General features: G+C 41.1%; 1 protein-coding gene across 2 annotated transcripts in view; it reads left to right on the top strand.

Moving 5' to 3' along the window:
* Window positions 1-22417, top strand: part of plxnb1a (plexin b1a) — a 60434-nt gene that overhangs the window by 16452 nt on the left and 21565 nt on the right. For both annotated transcript variants that reach the window (XM_046396985.1, XM_046396984.1), the window contains exons 2-10: window positions 12762-13635; window positions 13792-14034; window positions 15270-15452; window positions 17749-17877; window positions 20692-20792; window positions 20909-21041; window positions 21270-21426; window positions 21625-21733; window positions 22111-22219. In XM_046396985.1, the coding sequence (XP_046252941.1) occupies window positions 12772-13635; window positions 13792-14034; window positions 15270-15452; window positions 17749-17877; window positions 20692-20792; window positions 20909-21041; window positions 21270-21426; window positions 21625-21733; window positions 22111-22219 (2028 nt within the window). In that variant the 5' untranslated portion in view covers window positions 12762-12771. The remainder of the gene's footprint in view (window positions 1-12761; window positions 13636-13791; window positions 14035-15269; window positions 15453-17748; window positions 17878-20691; window positions 20793-20908; window positions 21042-21269; window positions 21427-21624; window positions 21734-22110; window positions 22220-22417) is intronic.

Below are 22417 nucleotides of genomic sequence, written 5' to 3'. Positions count from 1 at the left end.
TTTGAAATGATGTATTTTCATGGTTTGCCAGACTTTTCCTGTAATATTTAACAAAATCTGTTACCTTAGTTACCTGTTATACATTTTTCTAGCATGGCTCAACAAAACTCTGACATAGTCTGGTATACAGATTATCAAATTGTATATGCCTTGTTTGTTATGAATGAATGTCACTGACAAGAATGTCTGAAAATCAAAGATTTGTAAGTCATGCGAAGTAATTTAATTTTCAAAATAGCTGAATTACTTTTCTGTGATTTTTCTAATCAGTTAATCATTTATGTCAGTTGACTAACACACAATAAAACAGTGAATGTTGTACTACTTGCTAATATATTAGCATTGTGATTGTAAGCATGCTAATGTTTGCTCATTGTCTCATTGGACCTTGTCTGGTGTGTTTGTTGCTGCCTGGATCAGATTTGTTATTCATTTATGGTGACAAAATAATGTAAACTATCCTATTAACTATCCTTATCCTATTTTTTGAAATCAATCAAATGTTTTAGAGTGTTGTATCCTTCTAATTCATGAATTGGTGTTCTCTGAATCAGGCATTCTCTCTATGTGTGAGCAGAGCAAGAATACCCTCTGACAAGACAGCTCTCCTTCAGTAGCTTTTTCCAGCTGGCTTTTGTTGATGTTACTGGAAGCATTATAATTTTAAAGCTGTTTAACCAGCCATCTCTATCTTGAGTAAGGACCACACTGGGACCAGGAAGTACTCACCAGTAGCTACCCAATGAGCAAACACCCTGTGGGACTGTAGAGTGAGATCTGGAATGAAATGTGAATTAGGAACGCCTGTCACTGGTCCCCTTTTAGGGATTCAGTGGGATTATGTCTGCATGGGTGCCCTGGCTGCAGATGAAACGTGTCTGGGATGAAAGTAGGCAGCCTTTGCATGCATGTGCACTGAGGTGACCAGCCATGCCAATCAGGTACTAAAGCCAAGCGTTGTTGTATTGTTTTCCCTGTGGTTTAACAGTCAGGTAGCCCCCAACAACCGAGTAAAAACAAATGACAAAAACAGAAGGTGCTTTTCGAAAGGCCTCGCTGCCACGGAGGAACACTAAATCAGCAGCACAGTTTTGATTTTGAAAGACTCATCATCATGTTTTATATTCTTCATAATGGTTCTGAATGGAAATGTTAATTTATTTCCAGTGTAGACACTCATACACATATAGCATACAGCTCTGCCTCAACTTGGGTGTACAGCACAGCATCTGCTTGTGGATGCAGGACTTCTTTACAAACCTGCCGCAGTCAGTTAAGTCAGTCAAGACACACAACATCCTGAAGGACTCATCCCACCCTGGCCATCAGCTGTTTGAGCTGTTTCCCTCCAAAAATCCTAAAGCCATCGCCATGCTGGACTCTGACCTGAAAGCACACCCTATTAATGTGCAATAATTTATTAATATGCGAATAATATCTATAAGAACTATTTGTTAACTATAAACAATATGGACTTTTATCTCACTTTTAACTACAGATGCTGGTGATGAGTGTACGGTAAAAATGCTGGCATGTGTTTTGATGTATAGAATGTGAGTTCGAGAGAATGAAAGGATTTTATAGCATTTTTATAGTATTTCATGGCATTTTTATAGCATTTTATATATTTAACCTGGTTCTTGAGTGCACTTGAATTTCGTTTTGTGTTTTTTACAATGACAGTAAAGAATTTTATCTTATCTAAACACCTTAAAGGTTGCAGACGCCCATGCAGATATTTCATATTTCTCCAGACAGACAAAGCAGTCACTGTGTTAGTAGAGCTGACCCTACAACAGCTCTTTCATAAGGCTTCCAATCGGGCCGCAAATTCTGGTCACTTCTCGTTGCTCTATGTCATGATTCAAATCTCCTACGGAATGCTGATGTTACAGTGATACCTGTTTCTGAAAGGTAACTGGTCAATTTGCCATCTCCACATCTGGAGCCACGAAAAAGACACAGCTGATGTTAGTTAGGCCGCTTCTTTTCTATGATGCAGGAGTGTGCAGGAGCTGCTAATGACTCAGCAAGTGCAGATATAACCAACATCTACTCTAATTGGGGTTAATGTTCGCAAGGTGGGGTAGCTAGTTTTCATTTCCAGATAGAGAGTTTTGTTAGCATATTTTGCCAACTTAACAGCACAATGGGTCCTCCAAAATGCTTAATCATAAGAAGGATGGGAAGGATTTTTTTTGTTTTTTTTCATGCTGCCACACTCTGAGCTGGGTCCAGAGTTATCCATTTGCCTGTCTGTTCTCTTCTCTTGAACGCACTGTCTCAGAAACGCCTTGAGGGAATTTCTTCAGATTTAGCACAAATGCCCACTTGCACACAAAGATGAACTCATTACAGTTTTGTGGTCAAAGGTTACTGTGACCTCACAAAACATTTTTAAGTCATAACTCAAGAATTCATGTGCTAATTATGACAAACTTTGGTACAAATAACTAATAGGATTAAATGTGGAAGTGGCATTTTTGATCCAAAGGTCAAAGGTCAACTTCACTGTGACATTATCATGTTTTCTGTCCATTATTCAACAGCATAATTCAGGAACAGAAGGGCAGATTGTGACCGTATTTCATCTTTGGTCAGATACTGAACTGGTGACATCCATCTTGAACATGTGCTTCTGAGTTGAACAGGTGTGTCATGTGTCCATGTTTTAGAATCTGTTGCTTCTTTGCAGCGTCATCCATATCTGAAGCATTGTAGTCCATCACAAGCTCTTTGGTTTTGATGATACTGAGCTTCAGGTGATTGTCGTTGCACCATGTGATGAAGCTCAGCCACTACACATAAGTCTGGACAGAACGTGAACATGGCAACAGCTTTGGTTATCCATGGTAGCAAAAGATGTATCAAGTATTGTTTTTACCAGATGCTTGGAGCTAATTTATGTTTTCACAAATATGTCCAAAATGTTTTATCCTCTCTTATAAAATAGAAAAATATGGACAACAGTTGTAATATCCTTGTGTTTTGCTCGCACATAACATGAGAAGAATTAATATTCTTGGTCTCGTCTAACCCCAGGGTCATATTTTTCTGGCTAGGGAGTGATGTAATGATATAACGCAGCAGCATTTATCAGCACCACTCCTGCAGGGACAACAGCCGCAAAGAATCTCTGACTAAACATTTAGACAATGTGTGGCATCCAGATAGGCGCCTGAGAATACCAGGCACGGTGGCCAGAGAGGGGAGAGACAGGCAAGAGGATTTGTCGAGAAGGGTGAGACAGGAGGGGGATGCAGGACTGGCTTCCCTTAGCATGTTATGAGTCAGAGGTTTGCCAGGGGTCATGGGCTGCAAACTGATTCATGAATAAAACAAATCATCTTCTCAGATCCTTGTTCCAAACTCAAACATAAAACAGTAAGTTCCTTGGGGAACACATGGGGGTTCTTTAGACTTATTCTCTATTATTTGAGAAGAGATACTGCAGGTTTTGTAATCATAAAATTTATTAAAGTGGAGAATGGCCAGGAAGCAGACCAGATTTTCTACGCTCAGTCCAGACGTATCAGCAATAATGCTCTGGTTCACTACCATTGGTCTAGCGGCTTGATATTGCACTTTTATTCCATCGTTGACTATGTAATTCAATAATAGAGCAGAAAATCTGGCTTGATGTTTCCCAGAGCCCCCCAGATCATAAAATGATGCTGAAATGATTTTTCTGAAGATGTGCTCACTCAAAAAAAAAAGAAAAAAAAGAAAAAGAAAACAAATGCTAAGAAGCGTCTCTGGCCATATAAAGGGACAGAGGAGAGTACAAGTGATGTTGGACCACAGACAGTGTGACAAGCTGATTAAAATGCCCACAGACTGGGAGAGCTGGACCTCCACTCTCTATTCACTCGACCCAGGCACGTCGTCACGACAACGCAAGACGACAAAGGGCTTTCTCAGGCTATTGAGTGCTGTGAAAGAAGAGGCAGTTGTATGTGTGTGTGTGTGTTTGTGTGCGCGCGCATGCTTGTGTGGTGTGTGAGTGTGTGACTTGGAGTGGACATGTGGCTGTACAAGCCGTAGGTGGTAATGTATGCAGACCATCCACAAACAAATGAATACGCATGCACGTCCCACTGCCACCTCCTTAGCATTCTGCCACACAATGACCATACCAGCACGTCCTCGGTGACGCGATGCTTCATCCGAGCATATGGCCAGACTAAATTCAATCCCCAAACTAGCCACAGACAAGCTATTTAAGCTTTCTTTGTCTTTTTTTTTTTTAACAGAATGCAAATGACCCTTTTCATTCTTTCCCCCTTTACTATGGTAATAGCATTGCAAACGAACAGGATAGATTTATTGTATTTGATATATAACCGTAAGTCATGGATCGCAGTTGAAACTTATGAGTGGAATCAACATTTGTTTCTTCTGCGATGGATGTCCTTAGTTAGCTTAGTTAGCTAACCTCTCATCCCTCCAGTGAGTCTTCTGAAAAGCACTCAAGACAAACCGTTGTTGCTTTGCCCCAATGTGAATCAGCAGTTCTTAGGTGTAATGGATCATATTTGATCATTAAATTCCCAGAGTACAATCAGAAAGGTCTCTAGATTAGCTTTAGGAGCCTGGTCATGATTTCTGGAAAGAGACATTATTTTTCAAATGTATCTTTTTGGGCGCTTTAAGCACCACAAGCAAAACGCCATAGTAAAAAAAAAAGAATAGTTCAGCATTTTTGGAAATGTTCTTATTTGTGTTACTACCCAAAGTTAGGCAATCATCTGCTTACCAGCTCCTTTAAGGTTCACTCATTAACACATCGTAACACATTTGTTCAATCATTACAAGAAACAACCTAAATGACATCTGTATAAACAAGCTGATGACATGAAGCAGTGTGGGGTCATGGGAGTTGTCTTTGTTGCTAACCAACCAACACTGTGGATGAAAATCTATCAGACATGACTCATACAGAAACGTTCACAGACATGGTAATGTTTTTAAGTTTTATTCATGGCACATTCAGTCTCACTCACACACAAACTTCCTCACTGTCTCACTGAAGTTGAAGCAGCAGGCGACCAACTGAAACATGCCATTAGCTTGGATAAAACTACAGATTTATCTGGTTTGAATATTGCTGGAAACTTTAGTGATAGAAACGCACAACGCACAACAAAATAACAAATGTCAAACAAATGTCAAATAACAAACGGTTTTTAGACTTTTAGACTATTGTTTAAATGTTACATGTTATATATTTAATAGGAGTGATGGGATTATACATTCAGTTATATACAACAGTTTTGTGTATTTCACATGATCACTTTCATTTTTCCCCCCTCTGCTCCTGTCACTGGTTTCAAGTGCTACTTCAAAGTGACGTCACACACTCCAGCGCACCAATCAGGATTCAGCAACGAGTCTGAATGATCCAACCACACCCACACAGTGCCCATGAAGATGATTAGCTGGGTTTTGAGTGTTAAACTGTTATAAATACTACTGAGAGGTGAATATTGTTTTAGAGAAATACATAAAATTGCAAGGCGAGCAGCCATAAACTCTGCAGCCACAGGCACACATGTCTTTTTTTTTTAAATTCACTAAGCACCCCAGTTATTAACAAATCTGAAAAATAACAAATGCATGATGGTACCTTGTGTGAATGTTCATCATTTGTCCATGAGTTAGCCTGCATACATTTCCAGTCCAAACCTACCTGAGTTATGAACGGGGGCAGAAAGGGAAAGACAGGAGGGAAGCCAGCCACCCCTCTGATCATGTATGCATTGCAGATGCAGTGTACATCCCAACCACATATGCTTTATATTTAAAGATACTCTGTATCCCTACACTCCTTTACTACAGGTTTATGATATATAGCCACATTAATCTGAGAAATATTTAAAGTAGTAAGCCCAGTAAGCAAAGATAAGCTCCTGTACAGATATTTTGTATGGACGTTAAAGCTTGTGATTTTGTCATCCTCCCTTTTTCTCACACTGTCATTGTGTGTGTCCGCTTGGCTAACTCTCCAACGGGAGGCCCGAGAACTGTCTGTAATCGTGGCGGGATTTGTTGGCTGCTGTCTGCACTGTTGTGGTCCAACCCTGTCAGCAGAGGCTCTTTCCAAAGATCTGACCAGCAGTCACACGCACAAAATAATGAAAGCACACAACCAGCACTGATGCACAAATACGAATGCTTTTCTCACTATTATTATCTCCCTATCCCATCAAGCTATATTCAGACATGCATTTTTAGATTTATTACAGACACATGTATTAAATGGCCTTTTTTTTATTGCACACCAGGGCAACTTGGGTCCCACAGTGGTCTGACTGTCCGTGGGTAAAAAGCTAAATTGGCGCTCAGCTGCTGTTGTCAATCATTTCCATCCTCTGTCTTTCTTATTACGTCTGTCTACCCTTTCCTACCGACTGCTCTTTGAGCCATGTGCCTGTTGAATGATGACCTGAAGAATTACAGCACCATCGGTTCCACTCTGTCACATTTCCGTGACAGCACTAGTCTCCCCTTTCTCCCACCTAGTCAAGGTCGGAAGGTCAAACATGCTGTCATGTGCTCAGAGAAATCAGCTGCATCTTAAAGTCAGCTTTCCTTGTAGACAACCATCCCTATGAAGTAAAAAACTGAAATGCTAATTTTCGTGTTGCGTTTTCTATAAATGTATTATTGATCATTAGAATTCAAAGTGCAACATTTGTGTAATGTGAAAATATTTGAAACCCCAGTGTTCCATATAAAAAAATAAATTATAGAAGAATAAATATGAGGTTATAAAATAAATAATCATAAGAATGTATAGCGTAAAATATATAAAAGAACCAATAAGATGTGAAATAATGATGAAAAGATGATGCATTTTTCTGCTATTTGGACATGTGGAGGAAGGCTTCAGATGCTTTACTTCAGTGTGAGTACTAATACCAAACTGTGAAAATACTATACTATTTTCATTTTCCATTTCCATTAGTATTGCTTCATTAATGTGTGTGTTGCATTTTACTACTTTAGATTTTAACTACTTCGTATACTTTTGGGTTTAAACTGACAATCCGTCATTTCCTATCAGATCATCATGTTTATCCTGTGAGAATCATAACTCTAAAAAGTCATCTTTTCATGAGCTCAGATAAACAACCCTGTTTTCAGTTCTGAGCCGACGCATTTTCCAGCTAATCCAAGAGGCTTTTTAAATTATTTAGCTTAAGAGAATTTTCTCAACACATCATCCTTCAGTTTATCACAAGCAGATCAACACATCTGGAGGTACATGGTTTTCACTGAACAAGAAGGGGATAAAAAAAATAGAAATCTGAACAGAAACAGGTACCTAAAGCTGTCAGACATCATTTTGATGAATAGAACAGAACGGAGACTATGAGAGATCATGAGTATCAGATTACATCAGATAAAAGTCCACTGGCTTTACAGTGGGTGTCTGGTCGCACGTGTCATGCTCCACCAAGCAGCTAGGCTCAACACCTGCTTTTCCCAGGGAGACCGTTACTGTCTCCACGGTGAAAAGATCTTGTCATAAAGCGGACTGAGCGACTGTGAGTGGGTGTGTGCACATGAAAAAGTGTGTTGTGTCTCTACACTTTTGTAGATGCGTGTGTGTAGGCTCTCTTTCCAAGGGAAGTGGCTTTTATCCTGTGTCCGTTCAGTGCAGCCACTCGGTCGGAGAGCTGTGAAAGGGACACTATTCCCTCCAGCAGCAGACAGACAGAGAGCCCCTTCAGCACACCGGGGGGATCTAGAGAGAGACCCTCTGTGTCTGCATGTGAACTCAGAGAAAAGAGATGGCCATTGACCCTGACGAAGGCGACGGAAATGGAAAGGGGCCAAGCATGTGTACATCTGCCTCTCATAATATTAGCTCTTTCACTGATCTAACCATCTAAGTACACACAACCAGCAGCTCGACTGTATGTGGATACACTTGCTGGATGTAAATGCGGATTGGAAGTGACACGAAGGGTGTGATCACACCTCCAGTTTGTTGTGTTCGGTCTCAACTAGAATGGACTTTGTCATGCATATGTGTTTAGGTTCATTGAGAGTGACAGCTGGGCTTGCACCCTCGCAGCAGCTTGTTTGTAGGACTGTTTGTTACCTGTCGGGATGACCAATCAAGCAGAAAGGGGTCCAAATATATCAAACTCCAGTTTTTATAACTTCACCATGTATATGTCTTCTTATTTGGTGCTACTACATAATACAAGACTGACCAGGTGCCAACCTTGGTGGACTGTTTGTGATCATTGTGTTACACAGATTGTTGTGTCTATGGTGTGAATTCCTGAATTTAATGTTTTGTTTTGTTTTGTTTTTCTGTATTTTTTTTGCTAAAATATGTGTTTTAAAAGAGTATATGATGTAATGGTGTGTAAAAATATATATTCATATAAAAGGATCATTAATATAACGATATAACTTAATGACAGAGGTTAAAGATGACATAGCTGGGTTATAAGAAACGGGGTTAGAAGATGATGTTAGCTGTAATTCTTTTCCATTAAGTTTATTTGTATTATCTTATGTATTGTTTAAGAGATTCCTGTCATATATTAATCCACTTACGACAGGTCTCAACAGCAAGGATTGCTGTCTTGCCCGCGGAAGTAAGATGTCACCTCGGGCCAGTAAATCTAGCAACTAACTTGGCACAAGTAGGCCTGCTTTAAACAGGAGGGGTCGCACCATCGCACACAGTAGACACATTTACAGGAGGGATCAGTAATACCAGAGAACATTCACTGCAGAGCATGTGTGATTGTCAGCAGATGGGAAGGTAACGTGAGGGATCATTGTCTACTAGGTTAATCAGTCTCAGATGATTTTCTTACTCAAATGAAAAAAAAAACATACATAAATGTTAAAAATACTAAAATTGCACTTAGTCCAGTATGTTGGCTTTACTATCAGTCTCCTCCAGCAGTAGAAGTAGGAGGAAGCCCAGCAAACACCTCCCCTGTCCTGTAAAGGAACTCCCTACTTTTAAATCAATTCCAAGTGTTTACTGGCAAATGCTGGTGTCTGTTCTGTATCTCCTCACTGGTAGCCTGTGTGTGGTCATTGAAAGTCTTGCTGAGCTCAAATAGACGCCCTGCTACTCTCTCTACTGTACTCTCTGGATGGGATCCACAGATGCTAGTGTTACAAAGTCTGGGGCCTGGGGCGAGACGCCAGCAGACCTACCAGAACATAACAATGCAAGGCACAGCTCCGTGGCTCCGAGCCCATGTCCCCCACTGTCCCTGTGCTGCTGACCCCGCATATTTTATGGGGTCCTAGATGTTCAGTGGGCTGTCACGGCTCATTAGGAGCTTTAAAAATGAACTTCCACAGCAGACTGTCTCTGTGATTAATAAACATGGACAGAGAGAGAAAGAGAGTCAGAAAGGAATGGTCAGGGCAAAAGTTCACTGATGAGACCACATTCTGAGAGGTTTATAGTGGTCTATAAATACACGTTTGCCCACACAACACACACAAACTCTTTTACTACTACTGCTGATTGTAGTGGGTAGTTTACCCCACTATCAGCTGCTAGAAGAAAGCCGTCTGGGTTTAAACTCCTGTTTAAGGGGCTTTTCCACTCCAACGTGTGAAAAACTTACTTCAGTGTGTTTATATGTATCCTTCCTCGTATGTGAATATTTACTCCATAGTTGCTTTGTGAAGCCCCATTCCCCTCCCCAGTTCCGTTGACAGTCTAATGGTCTCCCAGAGGTTATTTATAGGTTGTTGGACTGTGCCCCATGGCCGAATATGCTGCATACCAGACACAACTGATGAAATGTGGAGATTGTTAGTGAAGAGCATGAGAGAAATGGCCCCTCTGATCCTCTAAACTCCACTACCTAACGCTTACACAATAGGAGAAAAGGAGATGTTTTACTTCCAGCATCAGACTATGGTGGCTAGATGTACTAAATAAAGATCATGATCTGAAATCTTACAGGTTAGCTGGTTAATTTATACTGAAGTGGTGTTTAAGAGTAGTATTTAGCTGACAAATTAAGTGGAAAAGTTGCATAGTTTGAACAGGTCTCAGATGTTGAAATAAATAAATAAAAATGGACTTCCCCTCTTGTCTTTTATATGAACCACAGCTGCATCTTCTCTGCCTCTGTTCTTCCCCTCCATCTCCACTTTGTCCCACACCACAGTCATCCAGTCTGATCTCATGGTAGCTCGTAGGACGCCATCATTGCTTGTGAGTGAAAGGAAGTTCCCATGGCGATAGGGTCGCTGTAGGCTATAAATATGTTGACTTTTAATGTCAGTCGGTCAAAGAGCAGGTGAGGACACATGAACTTCACTCATCTCAATGGAAGACTTTTTGAGAAATAGTACAATCTTTGTCTAACAAATGAAATGTTGAATTTATCCGAAATAAAGAGCACACTTGGCAGCTGTCCAGCTATGGCCTTGCTTGATCTAGCATAATGGTGGCTTATGCTACATGTTAACACTTACCATTATCCCATAATCGCACCTTATCATCCCGTTGACTGATGTTTGGCAAATCTTACATGGTCTTGCTTTAACTTCTATGACTGGTATGACTAAGCAGTCTACGGTCTTGCTTGCTGCTCTGTGGCCTGTACAGCAGTGCAATGACAACATGCATTGTGATTGTATGTTAGCTTGATATTTAGCAGGCACAGTAACATATGAAGCATCTTATTTGAACATGTTACTGTGCTAAAATTAGCATGAGACACAAAGACTACTGAGATTGCTGTTGCAGGTTTTTGGTAGTAATCTATTTGACACTCAAGGCAGTGATAGTGCTAAATATAAATGTAACTGGTATAAGAGGTGAACATTAATGTCTGCATAAAATTTCATGACAAGCCAGTTGAGATTTATTTATGGACCAACTGAACTGATCAAACACCATCATCCATAAAGAGCCGCACCATGAAAATGGCACAACAGAACTTGTATCTGAGAGCTCTTGCACATTTGACTCAATAAAACATGAGGCACACAGAATGAGTTTGTTTTATATACATATTTAATAAAGACAACCCTTCTGTCTCAAAGGGCTGTGTGCATTTTAAGCTGTTTAACAGACTGTAATGGCCACTCCTCTTGACACTCACAAACACATCTGACTGAAATCCTCTGACAGTGGGTGTGGAGGTTATTTCTTATTGTACTTCTTATTCTGCTCATGAATAAATGAAGAGGTTGCCTGAGACACAGCCACTTACTAGACACATACTAAGACACATGCACCTGCTCCTGTATAGCCCTTGGTAGTGTATACACACACCCACATTCCCGTTCTAACCCCCTCGTCTTTCTCTTGATTGCAGCCCCAGGGGTTGGACAGTTAGGTGAGATGGCACTGCATGTCTAATGTCCTAGTATTCACACCACAAAGTATTGGTACACATCACTGCATATTTTTTCTAGATATCACATTCTTACGGAGATATAACTCTTTCTGCCATTATGTTTGGGCATAAATAATACTTGCCAGAGGCCAGTTTCAATTTTAATGGTTATGGGCATAATTAATTTGTACATATCCCCACAAGCTTGCTTGATATAATGTGATGTAGAGAAGTTTTTTTATTTATTTCTCTTTGACCTCTCTCGGTGAGGTCAGGGAAAGGTCAGGGGAACCTGTTCAATAATTAAAGGGGTTTTTATCTCTAATGCACAGGCTCTCAGTGTCCACAGACCACTCTCCTCAGAGGTGTTGAGTGATGGCTGTGGAAATGGGAAATGAAAGTTGTTATTTTGAATGCTCCACCTGTAAGAGATAGCGGCTGCTGGTGTTTTGATCCTGATGGATACACTCATGGTAACATTACAACTACTGTGTGAGGAATTAAATGCTAAATGTTGTGGCATTTCAACAAATAAGACAAGAGTCTTGAACATTGCTTCTGCCTGTCTCCGAGTCATATCTCCATGCCTGTCTTTGTCTCTCTCTCTCTCTACTACGAATTAAGATATTAAGCCAACTATTAACAACAACAAGCAACTTTTCTTATTCCAAAGTTTAACATTAAAATATTAATTAAAATAAAACTGACTGAGTGCTTAAAATCAGATCTGTTTAAGGGAAACTTACCCAATCCTACTGTATATTTTTGCTTTTCACAATAAATCAACAGTCAACAATGCACTGTGTCAGTACTTTCCAATTCCCCAATCCTGTCTGTGGCATCCAGGCCCAAAGCACTTCTTTCCTTTTAAGGACAAAAACATGAAATATCGGTTGTGGATAGACACTTCTGTTTAAAAAAAAAAAAGAAAAATTCAAGTACATCTGGGAACTGTATTTTTAAGCAGATGTTACTCAAACAGAAATATATACTGCATTTGAGATGGATTTGGTGTGCTAGCAAGTGTGACGGAAGAATCAGTGCAGTAGTAGAGGTCTACAGCAGGAGAATAAGATATATAAAGATATATAAAGCTTTGCCTTCAATGACATGACGGTACATTAGAAGGGTCAATTCATTCTTAGTTTGTTGACAATAAGAAAGTTTAAGTGATCATGAGTCATGTATTTTTGTCTACTTTGAATAATGACAGCTAGCAAGAAAAAGAGCATTTTCAGCCTGGCTTAGATTTTTTAAGATGCTGGTGCTACTTCTTAACATTTATCTTAGCATAAATCTAAGCTCTAAAATGCTTAAACTTGCACTACACTCAACTGTACAGACATGGGTTTTAGCCTTATAAAGTGTAGCTGTTTAAGCTCAAACATCAACTTTCTTGTTTTTTTTCCTCAGAATATTTGCCATGCTACATGGGAAGGCTCTGAAACCCACCCTGCTCTCACTCCTCATCCTCATCATCTTTGACACAGCCCATGGTCGCTCTTATCCTCGTTTTTCACGTAATGACACCGAATTCCAGCATCTGGTGCTCCATCCAGACCCCTCTGTGGGGACAGTTTATGTTGGGGCACGGGACCACCTCTTCCAGCTGGATGGATCAGATGGACTTCGGCTGGAGCAAGAGGAGATAACCGGTCCAGTGAGTGATAGCAAAGACTGCCTTCCCCCAGTCACTGAGCTTAACTGTCCCCAGGCCAGGAGAACCAGTAATCACAACAAATTGCTGTTGGTGGATCCAAAGGCGTTGGAATTGATCACCTGCGGCAGCATCCACCAGGGCACCTGCCAGAAACGAAGCCTGGCATCGATAAAGAAGGTTCTCTTTTCCACCGAGAGGCCTGTGGATACACAGTATGTTGCGGCCAATGATCCATCTGTATCAACTGTGGGGCTGGTGGTGGAGCTTCGTGGTGGGGAAAGGACAGTGATGTATGTTGGCAGGGGCTATACTGCCAGCCATCCGCCCATATCTACACGGCACCTTTCAGCAGAGCCCATCTTTTCCTATGAGGAGACAGCTAAGCTGGCTGTGGCTGGACGTCTGTCGGAATATGACCACCATTTTGTGATGGCATTCACACGGCGCTCTTATGTGTACTTCTTGTTTTACCGGCGTGACATCAAGTCAGCATCAAGAGAGTACCGCACCTATGCTGCCAGAGTGTGTCTGGACGACACTTCCTACTATTCGTATGTGGAAGTTCCTCTTGTCTGTCACTCCCTTTCCTCTCCCTCCAGGACTTACAACCTACTCCAGGCTGCCCAGGTACTTTCTATATGTTTCTCTTTTCTATCTTTCTCTGTTGTTAACATATGAGTCCTTTAAAATACTTGTGTTGAGCTTGCTTTGAGAAACTGGTTGTCACAAAAGTTAAACTGATGCTGGCTGTGTCTAACTTTCCCCATGCCTTTCTTGCAACAGGTGGGACAAGGTGCAGGCAGGGAAGGCAAGGATCTGCTGGGAGTCTTCTCCACCCGCATCAGCTCCACAAACAACAATCCCCTGGATGCCTCAGCCCTGTGCGTCTACCCACTGGATGAGCTTGACAGTCACATCGACTCCACTCGTGACCTCTGCTACACCCGGGATGGCCGCTTGGAAGGGAAAGGAGAGCTGGCTTACATAGAATATGAGGTCAAGTCTAGCTGTGCCAATCTGCCCATGGTAAGGATACAGGAAGTGAAGGAAGGGGGGTCAGCTATGTTTGTGTTTAAGCGTTAACTGACTTTGAAACTTTCAGTGGAAGAAATAAAAATATTTTGAAGCCACAGGCTTTTAAGCCACGATTTTGCCAATAACATACTAAATTAGACCTTCAACAGAATTGTGTGCTGCAGTTTTTATCTGCTTTATGTGCTTGTTTCAGCATAGATACTGGCAGTATAGTACATACAATACATTAGAGCCATACATCACGGTTAATTATTTTTTATTGTGTTTATCTACGTTAAGTTTATTGACTCACTTGGTTACAGTGGTCACAAAAACAGAAAGTAGAGCACGGTAACAAGGGATGACTAGATTGCAGAGCTTAAGCTGAGTAACAGGAAGATATGAAGGCAGGCAAGCCTTGTAATGAGGCCCTCGTTCAAAGGCTCAAAGCTCCCAGATGCCCCAGGAGTAGCTTTGCCCAGCTGTAGCCCTCCAGTGACCCCCTCTACTGCCCTGCAGCTGCTCAGGTCATGCCAGCTCTCCGAACCATTTAATGGGATCGTTAGGGATCAATAAACTAAACTAACCCTGAATCAGCTTCGCTGCTGCTTAATGAGCTCTGACAAGGAAGAATAGGAGTCCTTCTAAACCTACTGACATAAGAGGAGAGAGAGTGAGCATACAGAGTGACAGGGACAAAGAAAAAAGAAGGACGAGAAGATGCAGAAAGAAAAATAAAGAGATGATTGAAGGATGAAAAAGATGCAGTAGATTACAGTCCCCTTTGCAACAAGGATAATCCTATTTTTTCAGTAAACTCTGGGTAGACTAAAAAAAGATGTCCCATTCTACTTCCTCCTTCTGGGCCAATTATCTGGAGCCAGAGCTCAGAGACTTAGTGGAAAGCAGGATTTGGAGTGGTTGTTTTGCCCAAACCAAAGAGCGAGTTGGCTGCGTGTGTTTGAGTCTACTTTAATCTATGGTGCAATCCTCTTAGGATGAATTAAGAGGATTCAAAGTTCAATTTGCTAGTCTGGAGCTTAGGTGTTTGACATATTAAGATCAATAAAACAAAAATAATCTTTTTCATCTGGGTTACTTTGTTTAAAGCAAAGTAATTCAGATATATTCACTTTAGGTAAATACAAACAATCAGTAAGTAACTCAAATTGCAAAAATAGTTCATGTTTCTTGTTAATTTAAGACCAAAGCATCTGAGAGATCTCTTTTTTGGTCATATGTTACAGAATACTCTTAAGGCATATCCCTGCGGCTCTGACCACACCCCAAGTCCAATGGCAAGCCGGGCACCGTTGGAAGCTAAAGCTGTGTGGCACACTTCAGCTGCCCGCCTCACTGCTGTGGCTGTCAGCATCAGAGAGGGACACAGCATCGCCTTCCTTGGAGACTCCAAAGGGACTCTGCACAAGGTTGCTCATCCCCGATGCCGTCATGCATGCTTTTATTTTGCGTCAGGCCCTTGTGCTTGCCTCAGCATGCAATAGGTGGAGGCAGGGAGACGCCCTGGACACCAGTACATTACAGGAATAACCGAGATCTGTGTATCGTGGAAATATTTAGACCATTGAGCAATTTCCTGTTCAAGCACTTTCCTAATTTTCCATGCAAGACGATCACACATGTAGGACTCACTTAATACTGTGATCCCTACAGCTCTGCCCCTGTGGCTGTTACCGCCCAGCAAAACAAACATATCTTACGTCACTTAAAACATTTGTAACCAGTTTCAGGGATTTTTTTTGTGTCTGTGCCAGTTCCCAGATACTTCTACATCGCTATGCAACTATGTCCTGGAAGATTTCAGTATTCCAACAGTTGAAGTTTTCCAAAATACACAGACTAGCTTACCACCACGATCCCTTGCCTCGTACGTTTGCTTTTTGTTCTCTGGGCTGCAGTATGTGATTGTTGGAGAATGGAACTTGATGTTTTGTTGAACCTTTTTGAACAAGAAGGAGAAGAGCAGAATGTATTTCTCAAAAATACTTACTCACTACTACTTACTTAGTAGTAGTCTGAATTTTTACAATATTGTCCAAAATCTGCACTGTACCACCACCTCTAGAACAACATATGCCTAGATCTGATAGTTACATGTAGGAATTGAGATAAGAGGATTGTAGACATAACTCTGCTTTGAGGTATTCGAGGAGTTGGTTATCGGCTGGTCGGTCTATTTTACAGCGTATGTGCATGTGTGTGTGTGTTTGATGTGTGTGTGACAAGGAGAGAGTGAGACAGAGTCAGACATAGTGCTTTAAGGTTACAGATCAAAGCAGCACTACCATGTGGTGATCTGAAGTAAGCTATTGTAAAAGGATTATCGTATCACAGCAGGACAAATTCCACAGCATCCAGATACAGGACTGTGTGTGTGTGTGTGAGAGAGAGAGAGAGAGAAGCCAAATAGGTAGCCCATTTTTGACCTTACACCCTTACACCAGTGTATTTGGAATGCCAAACCTAACTGGGGACACAATCAGTGTTACCAGTGTGATTTGCAGTTGCAGTAGATGCAGAGAAGTGTCCTTTTGAAGTTGGGAAATATTTTAGAAAAGCATAAAAATATTGAAAAAATGCATATTTGCTTTCTTGCCAGTTAGATGAGAAGAATATATCAAAGTGATATTATTCTCTTGTAGATGAAACATGATACCACAACTGTATACTAATTAAGAAGCTAAAGCCAGGAGATGGTTGGCTTAGCTCTGTCCAAAGGTTTAAAATATAAACAAGGATCACCTTGTTTGTGTATACTGTACAAAAGCTGAAGTATATGGCAGGGGGTTTAGGTTCTGGATTATGTTTTGGCCCACTGATTCACTGTGAGGTTGCCAGGTAACCAGAAGAGACTTTGGTTTTCATATCATACTGATAGGCTTTTGACTGTGCCAGACTTGCTGATTCATCCTGCTTTCAGTTGATTAATTTAAGATGAATATAAGCTAACCATCTCCTGGACTTAGCTACATATCTATGCCACGGACACAAGAAGTCTCAGCAACTAAACAAACATCCACATTCCCTCCAAGGTTAGAGTGGGCCTTTCGGAGATCATTTAAAATTTGAACAACAAATATTTGCTCATTTGTCTGCCCAGTTTAGTTTCTCATAAACGCAGTACAGATATTACATCTTCAATATGGCTTCAGATTCTCTGTAATAGAATGCGACATACAAAATGACAAACTCCATATGTGACATAAAAGTCGCCACACATTACGCAGCTACTTCTCATGCCATTTTATGTTGAGTGCATCCTCTTAATGGGACAGCTGACTCTCCATTCTGTTCACAGTGATCAAGTGAGAGCCTTATGGAAAGAGGCATGAAAACCTCTGCTAATCTCATTAACATGAGGTAACATGAGAGTTTGAAGGCCTGGGAATCACTTAAGCCAGAGGTGTCTTCCTGTGCTTCATATTAGATTTGACTGTGCCATAATCACATTCATGGCCACTTCTGCTGCGATCCTGCACGAGTGTGATTTGATTTGCCTTTGAGTTGCAGACTGAAGAAGATATTTCTTTTGCATTACTTTTTTTTGTCAGCTCTTCATTATAGTTCTGCTGTGTGAGGAATTTACCACTTTTCTCTGAAAAGGCACATCTGTATATACAAATCCACTGCTAGTGATATTTGTTCTATAACTCATGTACCATGTGCTTTTCTCAAATGTCTTGTTTTTCTGGTGTACTTTTTCAGGTATATCTTGGCCAAAATGGCCAGGTGGAGGTATATGCCAACATGACAATACAGCCCAACTCAGCCATTAACAGTAACCTTTTACTGGACCAGAATGGAGCGAACATCTACATCATGACCAAAACTACTGTAAGTCCAAAGATGTAGTGATGCTGTTCTGAACAGTTGGAGCTGGTAAATGTAATCTTCTGTTTTAAAAAATACACATTATGGAATCCAGAAGATCATGTTAGCAAGTAAGCTTTCATGGCTTTCGTGTGTCTTATCTTCAAACCACTCAACATATGCATAAACAGCCGTAGCCTTCTTGGGGAGTCTGTCCATTCAAACACTCACCCAGATGTCTCCATACACGAGACTGAACATGGCTTGTCATTCATGGTCAGGCAATTTATCGTTTGTCAGAGTTTTTCAAGGTTTGATACTTCCTCAAGCTGTGTCTCTCTCACATATAAAGAGGATAAAAGAATAAGAGGCAAAAGCATAAGAGAAAACAGAGAGGCCAGCTGGCTGTCGGGGCCAAAGGTCACTAACCCTACTGTGATGGGTACAACAGTCAGCAGGAGACATAACAATAGTATTGATCAGAGAAAGTGGCCTCCATTGTGTTGGCACACTCCCTAGAGTGTCTGTGTGGGTACCCATAGATGCTGATAAATGGATATGGGAAAATGCTCGTCTCACTTCAGGATCACTGAATGCCTTTATTTGAATTTAGAGACGTAGCCTCCAGTTATAAGTAACGCATAGAACCACATCAATCTGAATACAAGCATTGAAATTGTGTAAAAGCCGGTGACAGGATGCCATAAGCTTTACTGCTTTTCTGGCGAAATAATGACTCAACTCGCATAAAGAGGCAAAACATAAGAAGATGCAATACTATGAAACTAACTAGCGCTCATTGTAACTGAAAAAAGCATATTTCTTTGTTAATTTACTTGAATGCCCTGTGACAGTTAATTGTTAATATACAGTGGTGGTCAAAAGTTTACATACACTTGTAAAGAACATAATGTCATGGCTGTCTTGAGTTTCCAGTTATTTCAACAACTCTGATTTTTCTCTGATATAGTGATTGGAACAGATCCTTCTTTGTCACAAAAAACATTCATGAAGTTTGATTCTTTTATGACTTTATTATGGGTAAACTGAAAATGTGACGAAATCAGCTGGGTCAAAAATATACATACAGCAACATGAATGAGCAATTTTGGAGACTTAGAAAGTTGTGTCAATGACATGAGCTTCATAGCATGACCTCTTAACTTCTTGTGAGTGATTATGAGTGACTATAGCTGGTGACTTCTCTGAGGCCATTTAAAAAGGGCTCATTGGATAAAAACACCCACAAACGCTACAATGGGAAAGTCAAAGGAGCTCAGCACAGATTTGAAAAAGAGAATCATTGACTTGAACAAGTCAGGAAAGTCACTTGGAGCCATTTCAAAGCAGCTGCAGGTTCCAAGAGCAACAGTGCAAACAATTGTTTGTAAGTATAAAGTGCATGGCACTGTTTTGTCACTGCCACGATCAGGAAGAAAATGCAAGCTGTCACCTGCTGCTGAGAGAAAACTGGTCAGGAGGGTGAAGAGTCAACCCAGGAGCACCAAAAAGCAGATCTGCCAAGAATTAGAAGCTGCTGGAACACAGGTGTCAGTGTCCACAGTCAAGCGTGTTTTGCATCGCCATGGACTGAGAGGTTGCCGTGCAAGAAGGAAGCCCTTGCTCCAAAAGCGGCACCTTAAGGCTCGACTAAAGTTTGCTGCTGATCACATGGACAAAGATAAGACCTTCTGGAGGAAAGTTCTGTGGTCAGATGAAACAAAAATAGAGCTGTTTGGCCACAATGCCCAGCAATATGTTTGGAGGAGAAAAGGTGAGACCTTTAACCCCAAGAACACCATGCCTACCATCAAGCACGGTGGTGGTAGTATTATGCTGTGGGCCTGTTTTGCTGCCAATGGAACTGGTGCTTTACAAAGAGTCAATGGGACAATGAAGAAGGAGGATTACCTTCAAATTCTTCAAGAAAACCTGAAGTCATCAGCCCGAAGGTTGGGTCTTGGGCGCAGTTGGGTGTTCCAACAGGACAATGACCCCAAACACACATCAAAAGTGGTAATGGAATGGCTAAATCAGGCTAGAATTAAGGTTTTAGAATGGCCTTCCCAAAGTCCTGACTTAAGTCCCATTGAGAACATGTGGATAATGCTGAAGAAACAAGTCCATGTCAGAAAGCCAACAAATTTTACTGAACTGCACCAATTCTGTCAAGAGGAGTGGTCAAAGATTCAACCAGAAACTTGCCAGAAGCTTGTGGATGGCTACCAAAAGCGCCTAATTGAAGTAAAAATGGCCAAAGGACATGTAACCAAATATTAGCATTGCTGTATGTATATTTTTGACCCAGCTGATTTCGTCACATTTTCAGTTTACCCATAATAAAGTCATAAAAGAATCAAACTTCATGAATGTTTTTTGTGACAAAGAAGGATCTGTTCCAATCACTATATCAGAGAAAAATCAGAGTTGTTGAAATAACTGGAAACTCAAGACAGCCATGACATTATGTTCTTTACAAGTGTATGTAAACTTTTGACCACCACTGTAACTAACAGACTCAGCTAGTGTTAATATATCTAGCTCGCTGAATAGCTGTGAGTTAGCTACTAGCATTAATCTTGATAATTAACCGTGGCTAGACTGCCTTTTAATTCAGCTGTGGACCTACAATTAATTCGGCGCTAACTCTGACTGAAACCCCACATGGCGTAAAGTTAAAGATTTTTATATAAGGTTTTTAAATCAAACAACCCAGGAAAGCTTGTTAGTCCATAAGCATTAAATTAAAGCATGAATGAAATGAATGATTCAATTCCAACTACTTCACCACAGAAATTTGTCTTTCAGTACTGACCCTTGCTTATCTGCCATTTTCAGGTAGAGAAGCGTCCAGTGGCAGAATGTGGAGATCACCTGGACTGTCAGTCCTGTCTGTCTGCCAAAGACCCCTACTGTGGCTGGTGTGTGCTGGAGGGACGGTGAGACAGTGTACCTGTGTTTTAAGAAAAAGAAGGGAATGGGGGTTACTTTGAATCTCTTGCTGTATGTCCACTTTCTCTTTCTGTATCTCTCTTACTTCTCTGTGGTATTTCAGGTGTGGCCAGCGATGGGAATGCCAGCGAGGGTCCGTACAGGGCCAGTGGCTGTGGAGTTTTAACCAGATGCAACAGTGTCTCAGTATCCAGCACCTCAGCCTCTACAACATCAGCCGTGGGGAGAAAACTGATGTAATGCAGGGGCAAGAGTGGGGAACAGATGGGAGTAATGCACCATAGCCTGCTGTGTGCTTGTCGTAGTCTTTATGGACTCTCTTTAAAGATAGGAGTTCTCTCAGTGTCTCAGTCAGTGAAGTCAGGGACCAATACGAGCAACAATCAGTTTCTGCTCAGTTCCTTTCCTCATTCCATCTTTGTTCTTTCTTTGATGTCCATTTCCACCTTGTTTTCTTCTCTCAGATTACAGTGTCAGTGAAGGGCCTCCCCAGTCTTGGAAAAGGAGAAGCCTACTCTTGCTTCTTCCAGGACACAGAAACTCCTGCTTCACTCACCAACACTGGTGTAATATGTTCCACCCCTGATGCTAGCACTCTGCCTCCCATCGGCTATGGAGATGGTGAGTGTCTCTGTAGTTTGGTCTGCAGTTGTACCAATCTAATCAACTCTTTTCAGCGTATACAAAACATACAAAACTACTACTACACATTGTGAGTCAAGAATTTGAGGTTTAGTGCTGTAACCCTCGTGAAAATAACCCAAAATTTGGTCAGATTTCAAATTAACTCAAGTTGCCAACTGGTTTGTTCTGACGCAGAGTTTGTGGTGGTGACCCTGTCACTGCGTTTCACAAATGTGACGGTGGCAGAGACGGAGTTCACCTTCTACAACTGCAGCTTGGTCCAGCAGCTCTCTGGACGCAGGCCGTGAGTAAACACATCACCTCTATCAACGTGTTTTCAACATATTTGTACATTACATGTCTCTCTGAGACTTTTTAGATCCTGTGTAACTAAAACCATGCATAGTTGTTTTGACAAATTCAAGACTGATAAATATGTGGGATACTTTATGTTGTGTGGGAAGAGCTGCAGCTTAAGTTATTTTATTTTATTTTATGCAGTAGTTCAGTATGAGAGGAGCAAGCGAAAGGAAAAACAAAGTACAGATAATACAGCATTAGATCATGTGAGCGTGTCGGATGTAAGAGCTGGCACAAGAACTCTAACATTTTTATTGTCACTAATTTTTCTTGTGGTTTGTTGTATTGCTCTGCCTATACTCTTGCTGTGTGCTCTGGTAGATGCCAAGGGTGCGTCAGCAGTCGTTGGGGGTGTAACTGGTGTATCCACCAGCATGTCTGCACACATAAACACACCTGCAGCCAAGGAGTCACCATCTATAACCAAAATGTGAGTGCACATACAGGCTTTTGATAGTACTGAGAACTGTTTAATTGCAAATAGATCTCAGAGGTATATACACTCAGTTACAAGTTTATTGGGTACACTTTGTTAAAACTAATGTAGTCTGTTAGACAGTCCTGTCAGTAGACTACGTAATTACTACATGATTCTACCCTCTTGTTCAGTTTTTGTTTAAACTCTCTT

This window comes from Scatophagus argus, chromosome 8 (genome assembly GCF_020382885.2).
Source record: "Scatophagus argus isolate fScaArg1 chromosome 8, fScaArg1.pri, whole genome shotgun sequence".
Classification (NCBI taxonomy): Eukaryota; Metazoa; Chordata; class Actinopteri; family Scatophagidae; genus Scatophagus; species Scatophagus argus.
This window is presented reverse-complemented; position numbering and strand designations above follow the sequence as displayed.